Genomic DNA, 12,265 nt, shown 5'->3' on the forward strand with positions numbered 1-12,265 from the left:
TACCTACCTGGCGCACACGCACGCACGCACACACGCACACACGCACGAACACGCCTATCCCTACTATATGGGCTTTCGACACCCCGATATATTATAAAAGACCAAAAGAAGTACTCTCCCACGATTATTTTCAAAAGTGATCCCAACTCTTCGATTCCGACGCCACACACCGTCTCTTGCGTAAACACTGGCTGAAGAGTATATTACACTTATACGCGCTGCAGCTATTCAGCTATATCACACACGCGCGCACACACACACACACACATATTATATTATTTTTCCTAATTATAATTGTTATAATAATATATAATATATTTTATTATATTATCTGTTTTGCGTACCGTTCGGGTGTGTATTATTCGTCGGTATATATATGAAAAAAAAAAATTAATTAAAATACGATACATATTTTTACCGTCCGTCACAAACGTCGCCCAAAAATACATATTCGCCCGTTCGCGTCGGGTAATTACATCGGATCTCCGCGCAGTGGAGGCGGCGTGGTAAGATGACGACCGAGATCATGTCGGACAGCGATGGATACAGCCGCGAACTGTGGCTGAACGCGGTGGCCGCGGCGCTGGGTTTGACCTACTCGGCGTACCGGCAGCTCCGGGCCGCCAGGACGCTGCCGCCCGGGCCGTGGGGCGTACCGTTCTTGGGGTACGCGCCGTTCTTGTCCAACCACTGCACGTACCTCAAGTACAACGAGCTGGCCCGCCGGTACGGGCCCATATGCTCGTTCACGCAACGCGGCAACACGGTCGTACTGCTCAGCGACCACAAGCTCATCAAGACCGCGTTCGACATGAAGCAGATCACCGGCCGTCCCAACGACGGGTACATGGACATCATCGGCGGATACGGTAAGTCGTTTATAATATTTATAATATATGTTATTGACGCGCGCGATGAATATAATATAATTTATAATATTATTATCAAACGTTTTATGTAACTTATATTATGAGAAATCGACGGGCGTTTTTTTTCCCCCGCGGTATTATTTTGTTATGATACGATATAAAATATAATATTATTATATCAGAGGTTTGAGATTGTCAGTGATTTTACGTTGACCATGGGGTTTTTTTTCTCTCGTCATCGCCACATCGTAAAAATTGACATCTTAAAAGCGTATTATTAACATTATACGTGTTGTGCACCACGACCACCTATAAGTTATTAAATTTTTTTCTGTAAAGTTTTTTTTTGTTTTTTTTTTTTCATTCAAATAAAATATACGCGCGCTCGCGTGTCCTCGAGATGACGAGATATTATCATGTACGTTGAATATAATATTTTGAAACTATGTCGCAATTTTTTTTTTTTTTTTTTTGACATACTATTATACGCCGGCACAATATTAATTATTATTAAATAATCACGTGGCTCGTACCGTTGCTACTGCCACTACTATACTGCAACTATTACAACTATATTATTATACTGCCACTGCTACAGCTACGTCGACTACTACTACTTCTACTACTACTGCATTACACAACGTGTTCGGGACACGCGAATAATGGCTAGAATAATAATAATACAAAATCTCTGTGTGTCATTTCCATACTGACCAGACTTGTTATTATATATGTAAACGTTACCTTTTTTTTTTTTTTTGTGCGTGTTTATAGGAGCCGTAAACAGCACTGGGAAGTTATGGGAGTCGCAAAGGAAGTTTTTGCACTTGGTACTTCGAAATATGGGGATGACGTTCACGGGCCACAACAGGTTGAACATGGAAAATCGAATAATGGTGAGTAACGTCGCGTATTGTCGATGACGCACGTAATATTAGGTATATTTTATATAACTCGAAATAGCCGATATCGAACACGACGACCAATATTTTTCAAAAATATATTATAATATAATGTTTTACATCACATAATATAGTCGAGATAAAAAAACAATAATAATAAATGATTTAACTCTAATTTTCGGGTATTTTTTTTTTTTTTCATGCAGATCGAAGTATCCACGCTAATGGAAATGTTTCACAACACTTGCGCCAAACCAATAGATCTAAATGCCGGTTCGTTGTGCCTTGCCATCACCAACGTGATTAGTTCGTTGACGATGAGTGTTCGATTCGAACCGAACGACCCGCGTTTCGAGCGGTACATGCACATGGTCGAAGAAGGTTTCAAGCTTTTCGGCATGTTGAGGCCGGTGAGTTTGTTTTTGCCGAGACGTCACATTACTGACGAACGGAGCATACAGGAAAAAATCAAGAACAACCATCGCGAGATCGCCGGGTACTTTCAAAATATCATCGAGGAGCACAAGAGCACGTTCGATCCGAATTGCATTCGAGACCTGGTCGACGCCTATCTGTTGGAGATAAATCGCTCCCAGGAAGCCGGCACGGTGGATCAACTGTTTCAGGGTTTGGACCCCAACAGGCAGGTACAACAAATTCTCGGCGACTTGTTCTCGGCCGGCATGGAGACCATCAAGAATACGATTTTATGGGCCATGGTGTACATGCTCCATTATCCGGATGTGATGACCAAGGTGCAAGACGAGATCGATTCGGTAGTGGGTCAATATAAATCACCGGTGCTCGACGATTACCCCAATTTACCTTATACACAGGCTACCTTATACGAAGTACTGCGGAAATCGAGTATCACGCCTTTGGGCACAACACACGCAACCACCAGGTAAATTGTTTACTCTCATCGTTTCGCATATAAATATATGTAACGTGTCAGCTGGCTGTTAAATATTACATACCGTCCGAGCATTTCATCAAATTTTGTATTGTTTCAACAGTGATGTAACACTCAATGGTTACCATATACCGACCGGCGCTCAGATCATACCTTTACAACATTTTGTGCACAACGACCCGAACTTATGGGACGAACCGGAGGCGTTCAAGCCGGAGAGATTTATAAATGCCGAAGGCAAAGTGAAAAAACCCGATTGTTTTTTACCTTTTGGAGTCGGTAAGATAATATTATATTTTTTATTAAACATATATAATTTAATATATCGTACTATATGCGCAAAATATATATATTAATTGTGTGTTAAATGATTCGAATGTGATACTATTTATGAAATTGTAATTAATTGTTTTTTTCCATTTTTAATTTGTTTCATTAAAGGTCGGAGAAAATGCCTGGGTGAGACATTAGCTCAGATGGAACTATACTTGTTCTTTTCGACCTTGTTACACGAGTTCGACGTGTGTTTACCGGATGGTGACGAATTACCTAGCATGGACGGTCAAGTCGGTATCACACTGACTCCACAATCGTTCAAGGTCGTCATGAAAGCGCGCAAAAAGTAGATTTCATTTCATTATTATTCTCAGATCCTCTCATTTAGGTTGTTCATGTATTTTTAATGGAATATTATGTATTTATTAGAATAATATTCCATAATTATTGTTTGGAAATGTTTCATTATTTATTTACCAATTACACATGGTTCCCTATAAATTATATATATTATCTAAAATGTCATTTAAGACCATACTATTTATTGATTAGCTAGTTTAGTTTAATTTATACTGTTTTAGAAAATAACGATTGTATTTGTTTATTTTAAGTAGTTACAAGTGCATGCTTTCCTATATTGATATGTTTATGTACTATGTACTTAGTGCCATATTTACCATTTTTTTTTTTTATGTAAATTATTTTATGTAGTTTTAGATTCTGAGCGGAGCGAGGAATGTATTGGTTTTACTATGATGTTTATTTTTTTTTTCTCTTTTATTCTGTAAACACTTTTTCTCCCTCTAAACTTGTTTAAAAGTATCAAGTGTATAGCATTTTTTCTGGAAGGTAATGTTCTTGTACGCTCTACTATACTGCAGAGCGACATCCACTTACTTACTCACTTTTTTTAATCTGCAATTATATTTATGTAATGAGAACGTAGTATAATACACCAATATCCAATACACGAGCTTAGTGTTATATGATAGGTAACTATTGGTATTATATACATAATAACCGTTATTGTTTTCAGTTCTGAACTATACGCACATTTTATGGTGCATACCATATGTAAATATATCTATTTTATTTCTTATTATTGCATGATTTTTGTTGTTTTTTTTTTTTTTTAATATTACCAATGTACAAGCAACCTATTAAAATTAAATGTTGAATGTTTTTATCAACCACTTGTTATATTAATTTACTTCAGGAGAACTATTCACGCAACTAATACGACACGAATGCCAATGTAATTGACTTAGGGTTAGGACCATTTAGACGTTTCAAATCAAAGCTATTCGAGACTTGGAATGTTTTTTTAAACATAATACCAAATGGTTCTAAGTCATTCACATTTAGATTTTGTATGATGCGTTGTGAGAAAAAATAAAGTAGTTAAATGTTAGGCCCTGTGAAAATCTATACGATCGAGTTAATAATATTATACTTACAGTCATTCGAGTTGTATGTAAGAGTGTCTAAGTCGATATGGTGAAATGAAATGTATTTGCTTATGTTTATCGACAAAGTGCTGACGGGTGTGTAAAAAATATATAATGCATATACAGTCAAAAACAAAACAGGTAGTGGATATTTACGTTATAAAAAAAAAAACAGAAAGGTTGCTGCATGGATCAGGTATTTAAGACAGGTGTAAATTATTATTACTATTACTAAACAAACTTGAAAGCAATGATGAACCCGTCGCGTTTGAAAAGCGATCGTGAGCTAATAATTTTGGTTCACATAAATGGTTTTTAAAATTTTAAGTCACTTAAGTACATGAACAATATACAAATGATTAAAGATTTTTAATTGGACTATAATTATTGTTTGCACAGTAGTAAATAGGTATACGGGTTAAAGAAAACGGGTTCGTATAATAAATGTTAATCTTCAATAATAAAAATCATTAAACATTATTCAATTAAGTCCGGAGAATAATGTCAGAAACATCGTTACCTACTATAACTATAATTTTAGCCGTCATTCACCAGCAATATTAAAATTAACGAACAGTTAGAATTTTGCTTCTTAAGTTGAAATAATAATAATAAAATATACATATATAATATATAAATAGTTAACCTTGTATTAAATGTCTAGGCCTTAGTAAAATTATACTATACAAATTCTATAATAATACAAACGAGACATGACAACCGAAATCGAAACCGTTATCGAAATTTAATATTTCAGTGTTTTGTTCGCAATATTCTATCAAAAAATTGTCCTCATCATGCTCAAGGAAATAAGCAGCAAAATTTTCTACGACTTTTCTAAAGCTTTTCATAAAATAAAATATTTCCAATCGACAAAGCGTGTGGTTGATCGATACATAAATGGGTAACTCGTTGTGAGTGTAATTTATTAGAATAAGAAAAATCGCTTATTAGAAACAAATCGCGTCACCTTTAAATCAACATCTGGTCGTATATGATAATCTCAAGTTTTTTGTTGGTATTTGTTTATAAATTTATGTTGCATAACTTCAACGCACTGCATTAACGCGTAAACTTCAGGCTAACCTAACTTGTGCGAAAATACAATTAAATTATTTCCCGTTTCAAAATAATATATATGACCTAAATACAATCTTGGAAATTAGTCTTCTAGAGCAAAATTTGTGTAGGAGACGAAGGTGTTATACCAGTTTTTAAACTAAATTAATTTATCATTATCTACTACTAAACATTTAAAATATGGAAATTTAACAACACATAATAATTATAGGTAACATAATACAGTGAAACTTCTATAAAACGAAGTCGCATGGGGAACAAAATTCATAATATTGAAAAATTCGTTAAATATAAATTCCACATAATTCAGGGAATTAATACGGTGTATTACATCATATCTGGAAGATGAGAACTTTTTCAAGTCGGATAAAAGCCTGAATATGTCCATTTCACTTTAAATAGTGCTAGAAAAAATACGCTTGAAAAATTATCCAAATGCATATCTTAGATTTCTAAAAGTTACCTAGAATAATTAATAGGTACCTATATAAATCCTTAGAAAAAATCGTTACAATTCAAAAGCTTTTTTTATTCAAGGTAAATCAATACACAATATACAAACAATAGAAAGTATTTACATGATTTTTTTTTATTGATCCTAAGCCTAAAAACTATGGCCATTAGCTGTTTGTAAGGGGGAATGATTTGTTTGGAACACGTATTGTACCTATATGTGGCAAGGATTTTGTTGCTAAAAATCTTGGATGGCCACCCATCCGGGAGCTAGCAACGTCGGCCGGCGCGTACATTCAGAGCGCGTATGCTACTAAGTGTAGTCACCGGGACACACCAAATCACATTTACATTATTATGGAACCATTTTTCAAGTTTTTGTTAATTTGAAGTTATTTCTCAGTTCTCATCATAGAATTACTTATTGATTATATAACTCTCCGTATTTTTATCACTATTTACCTCAGGCACGTCACCAAGGGGGGGCCTTAGGGGGCCTGGCCCCCTGAGAAATGTCAATGGCCCCGGACTGGCCCCCTTGATTTTTATTTTTCATATTATGGTGTGTAATATAATTGTCCCTAGCCGGTTAAATCCTAATTGTATATTATATTATTATATGGTACTCCATAATATAGTAAGGTAACAATCGTATAACAAAAATTAAATTCCGAAATTTTAAAAATATTCGTCAATAATACAAGATTGACAATAAGACGTCTATTAATAAATTGAAATCTAGGAATGCCAAATACGGGTATCGAACGCACATTTGATAAACACAACTACAGACAATACTATATATAATAGTGGACCAATACGGTAATCGTATAATAAAATAAATATGCCTAACAAAATGATAAGTCCCCAGGGGCGGAGTGGCCCACCAGGATACTGAAAATTCCCGGTGACCTGGAAGCTAAATGGCCCGTTTACACCTAAAGTATAGATAGAAAAAAAATAATGTAGAGTAATGAAAGAGTATCTATCTATATATACGAAGACGAAATCGAATTTAATTGATTATTTCTTTATTATTTTGATATTTTAAATTATGATAAAGCCATTATTATAATTATATCTAAAGCTAAAATAGTTTATTCTTTGTAAGTTGCTATATTTATTTTAATTTCATTAGAACATATTATGATTTATTATTATTTTGGTTTGTGTACCTAATTTTATTTCGGTTTTATAGTTTTGTTAATTGTTTTATCTTTAAAGTACATACACTATAATAATATATAATTTTAGTAAGTACCTATTTGTTGTTTGCCTGCCTATATACGTATATTACAAAATTAGATAAAATACAATTTTTAACCAGGAGATGAACATTTTGGGTGGCCTAGAGGAACTTAATTTTCTTGGCCTGAATTTTTTTCCCACTCCACCTCTGTATGTCCCAATATAATATTATTATCTATCGAGTTAGAGACTTAGCACTAAGCAGCAAACCATAGAAATAGACGACTTGTCCTAATATGGCTTTTTAAGATGTATATTGTATACCTATATTAATAAATAACAAAAATATAATGCTAATACCTAACTAATACAGACAATACATTGTGAAATGTAGTATTATTTTTTATAGATATTGTCTGATAAGGAGAGGAGTGGTATTGGGTACAAAAAACAGAAAGGGACCAAAAAATATTGGCCCTCTTATAGAAAAATGTCTAGTCACATGCCTGGTTTACCTACCTAATGTAAATAATGCATTTGTATTTGAATGAACATTTTTTATATAATTTAGATTATTTATAAACTGTTTTTAATATTATTCACCGTATAAAGTGTTTATATCTAATAAATTAATTAATAATCATAATGTAATATAATATAATAATATCGTATTTAACGTTTATCTCATTAGGTGCACCTACAGCGTTGATGTACCTTGTAGCTTTGAGTGTAGAGTCCACGCTGTAGGCCATACTATTTCACGCATATTGTTGTAACATATTTTTGTTTTGTTTCCTACAATAAACAATAGTGGCCAGAGGAGAAGTACCTAATGTAAACAGCAGTTCCTCCTTCGGTTTTCGATAAGAATATAAATATATTATATATAAGGTGTTTTTTTTTTTTTTATATAAAGTTTTATTTTAAGACATTCCTAGCCAACAGTAGGCTATCTAAATGAATATATAAGGTGCACACAGTTGAATTCGTATATGATCATAATTGGTTTAATACAAAAAACAAAAACAAATTCAATATTTTTACATTATTATTCCGACAGCACACCAAAATGAAACGAGTTAACACAATACAAAGGGTACGCAATGGCACGCATCGCAATTCACTGTACCTATCACCTAGCTAAACCGATATAGCACAGTGACTTCCTACATCGTTTATAGCATTCGAAAGAAATACATTAACAAAATGTTATTATTACGTTTCAATGATAGTACTCGTAAATCGTAATTATATATATATATACAACACACGTCACATAATACAACCTTAGTGGCCTACCTACCGAATATAATATGAACGAAAAATTTCTGTTTTTTAATGCTCATATGGGTTATTGGGCGAAAAAAACCTGTTATTTAAATTTGGCCATTGATTATTTTATATCGTCGTTTTCGGGATGATAAAGAATATATCTTATTTACAGCACATTTCGAAAATAAACATACAAAATACATAAACAATACTATCTAAAATCGCCACTATATATTATATTCTTTTACATCCCTTAAATCATAATAACATAACATTGGTATTAGTTACATCGCCTGTAGACAATATTATTATGTTCACGATTTTAGATGCCACTTTAAAGCGCGCGACAGAAGAACCAATGATTAAAAGTAATTTAAAAAAATAATACAATATTATTTTTATGAATTATTATGGTGATGATAAAAAACAATCGCCGGTAGACATCATGAGGTGTAGTAAACACTGTCAATATAACCTATATAACTGACCAGACCGGTCATATTTGCGTTATTAGTTATTAGTTTATTACTTACTTATTAATTATAGGTAGTATTACAATCTCCTTAGACATTATACTTCCTACATTAATGGAATAATTTTCCCGCCATAAGTGCATTATAGTATTATATACATGTATAAGAGCACACACACAAGCTGCGAAATATCGTGTACAGTAGTCGGTGGTTTGGAAAACTATAAATTTGGTGTACATCCCAATCATAGGTATTAGGTAATATTTTAAATATCTAATATTTACAAAAATTATTTTACGTTCGTTTATATTTATTTTAAGATAGTTTTAATTATTCGAAAACAAATTGAGAATCGATTAATCTTAAATTCGAGATTTAAAAACAATGTTATGCGTAGCCGGACTGAGCGTTATGCCAAACTCCCCATTCATGATGGTGTTTATTTCTTTTTCAGATAAACCGTGTTCTGTAGAAATATTGAAATTGTGAATTATATTTGCACCGAATAAATAGAGAATCCAGTAGGAAAGCGTATCTCCAACACAAGCTCTTTTACCTGAAAATATCATTGACTATTTAGTTCAATTATTTTTAAAAAAATTGACACTTCCAATCACTAACCGGCTTGAAATGGCATGAAAGCTTTGTTGCTTATCACGTTTCCTTCGTCGTCTAAAAATCTTTTCGGTTGGAATGCCTGCGGGTCCGTCCAATACTTTTCATCGTGGTGCATTGCCCACTGCAGCGGTAAAACCATGGTCCCCTTTGGTATGCGGTATCCCAAAATCGTAATTTCGCTGTTGACTGACCTAGGTATTCCAGATGGAGCAACCGGCCGTAATCGCATCGTTTCAAACACGCAAGCTTTTAGAAATGGAATACTTTCTATGTGTTCTAAATCTATTATTCCACCATCAGTACACGCAGAATCCAGCAATGTCTGTAAGTTGTTCTAAAAATGTTTTGTTTTATTAAAATTATATTAATAAATCGTTATCACTAATTTTAGTTAATTCTTTTAATTTTTTTTTAGATCAGAATAGTTATACCTTTGTAACTATTTTATTAGTTTCAAGACATTTTGTTACCTATAATCTACATATTTGTTTTTATTTTTTATTGTACTTACAAAGTCTGTCTATCTGAATACTTACATTAAATGTTCATAATATATAATATTCAAAACGATCATATGATAATCATGTAAAAAATGTAATCAAATTGAAATTCGATAGGTACTACGGATAATAATTATCATTATTCACTTTGATTTACATTTTAATTTATTTACAAAATAAAATATTCCTAAAATACGCGTGTATAATAATAATATATTTCAGCAATGATTTTAAAAAATATATTTTTTTTTTACCTGTATTTCTTGGTTTAAAGCCATATACAGAAGAAACCATCTTAGGGTATTCACGGTTGTTTCAACACCAGCACCAAAAAGATCAGACAAAAGAAAACAACATTGTTTTTCGGTGAAATAATGAGAACTTTTCTCATTTGTTCTCTTTGTCATTTCTTTCATGAACATGGCCATCAAATCGTCACATTCATTAATTTCGTTGCCTCGTTTCTCCATCAATTTTTTATATATAAAATGCGTATTTTTGACTCCCTCGATTATTTCAATAACAGTTTTTCTATACTTTGGTATGACCCTAGGACAATTACATATACAACAATAAAATATATTTTTGAATACGTTATTTACGGATGTCACGACAATTAATATATTAATTTCTAACTTCAATATTGGCAAAACACTCAATGGAGTAGCTATGGCAAATTTTTTAGATCCGTCTTCAGCCAAATTTCGTAAATAAATCCAATTAGGGTCATCTTCTGGCCACGCTTTACCCAACACTATAAGATTTATGAAATCTCCTATGTTTACTAGAAAAAACTTTCCCGTGTCAATCGGACTATTATTTGTCTGTCGTAATTTCTAAAAAAAAAATCTACAATAGATTCTAAATTATCTAAAATTGTCTCGAATATTACCGAGATCGTAGTAGATACAGCGTCTGCAATTAGTAGTTGTAAATTATTTTTCTTGTCACCGAACTTGGTCACGCCGATCACCTTAAGCCAATTGCAAACAAATTTTCGCTGTTCTTTCCAAAGTGGCCCGTGTGTAAATATTAAACCTATATAGGTAGATTATTAAAATTTAAAATATTGGTATAAGAGCCATATAATAACTATATTGATACTTGAATCGTATTGAAAGTGGTATAGGAAGTTTAGATACCTTGTAGTTAGTACCTACCATGTTCTTGCATTATTTCGTTAACAACTTCGAAGTTAGTGCGATCTGCCAGTTCGTTTCGTGCTAATGCCATTCTAACCAGTGTTGGGTCCGACATAACGACTGCAAAATGTTTCCCCATCTGAATGCTGTAAATCGGCCCATACTTACAAGTCAGTGCCGTTAATGTTTTGTAAGGTTCGGTAGGATTTAACCACGGTAGATAGCCGAGAATTGGAACACCCCAAGGGCCTGGAGGCAAGTTTCTGTTGGAACGCCATAGATAACCAGCATACAGTACACCAAATAATATTACACCGATGATCCAAAACATAATTTAAGTTCCTTTAAAATAATGTTATATAGATAGATTATTATAAGACAATATTATAAGTACGAGTATAAAATAGTACCTATAAAATTATTATTTACGATTGGTAAAACATTTTCAGTTTATTAGGTGTGATATGCGATGTAATTAAACTATAACATTAATTATGGTATTTATTTATTAAAATAAATAAGTGGAATATTTACAATCTGTAAAATTAAAAAAGTTATAGGTATACATTTGATGTTTAATACATCAAAAAGCGGACGATGTGTGGAAAGATCACAGGACAACTTCCAATGATACGACTTATAGTTTTATAGAATTTAAAATTGGTAGTTATGTTTTTGAGCTGGCATCAAATTTTTTTCCGACCGATTTTCGAAAAGCTTAAGGCATTTTTATATTGTAACCATGGTAGGTGGCAAACTTCCATTCAAAAATGTATTTATAATTCATTCTTTACACGGAAAATATCAAGCACCGCTCTATATTTTGTTTTGCATAATATATGCTAACGACTGCAGTCGTTTGTTTGTAAGTGCGTATTAGTGTGTGTATATTAATATACTACGAATAAAATGCTAAAAAAGTTTTTTTTTACATTTATCTCGCAAGACAAATCAATTACGTATATATTGAGAAACACAATCATACATTTATCAAACTACCTATAATATTATACAGCCAAATCTACACATTTTAGATTGGGCTCCGACAGTTTCGCAAACACGTGGTCACTATATTGTATTAATTTCAATTTTACAAATGTATTTTTTTTTTTTTTTTATTATTCTCAGTGG

The 12,265-nt window shown here is 32.7% G+C and overlaps 2 protein-coding genes across 4 annotated transcripts in view; one reads left to right on the forward strand and one right to left on the reverse strand.

The window, feature by feature from the left end:
• Positions 1-122: 122 nt before the first annotated feature.
• Positions 123-4,150, forward strand: Cyp18a1 (Cytochrome P450 18a1). Its single transcript, XM_015511206.2, has 5 exons — positions 123-869; positions 1,644-1,765; positions 1,978-2,675; positions 2,788-2,963; positions 3,126-4,150. Exons 1-5 carry the CDS (start codon positions 512-514, stop codon positions 3,308-3,310), a joined length of 1,539 nt encoding a protein of 512 aa, XP_015366692.1. The 5' UTR covers positions 123-511; the 3' UTR covers positions 3,311-4,150.
• A 5,013-nt stretch (positions 4,151-9,163) lies between these two features.
• LOC107163666 (cytochrome P450 306a1-like) overlaps positions 9,164-12,265 on the reverse strand; it is a 37,314-nt gene continuing 34,212 nt past the window's right edge. For all 3 annotated transcript variants that reach the window (XM_015511198.2, XM_015511200.2, XM_015511199.2), the window contains 6 exons: positions 11,153-11,476; positions 10,885-11,030; positions 10,629-10,828; positions 10,247-10,541; positions 9,496-9,826; positions 9,164-9,430 (listed from right to left, as the gene is read on the reverse strand). In XM_015511198.2, the coding sequence (XP_015366684.2) occupies positions 9,237-9,430; positions 9,496-9,826; positions 10,247-10,541; positions 10,629-10,828; positions 10,885-11,030; positions 11,153-11,465 (1,479 nt within the window). In that variant the 5' untranslated portion in view covers positions 11,466-11,476 and the 3' untranslated portion in view covers positions 9,164-9,236. The remainder of the gene's footprint in view (positions 9,431-9,495; positions 9,827-10,246; positions 10,542-10,628; positions 10,829-10,884; positions 11,031-11,152; positions 11,477-12,265) is intronic.

This window comes from Diuraphis noxia, unplaced genomic scaffold (genome assembly GCF_037042655.1).
Source record: "Diuraphis noxia isolate RWA-SAM2 unplaced genomic scaffold, SU_Dnox_SAM2 contig0005, whole genome shotgun sequence".
Classification (NCBI taxonomy): Eukaryota; Metazoa; Arthropoda; class Insecta; order Hemiptera; family Aphididae; genus Diuraphis; species Diuraphis noxia.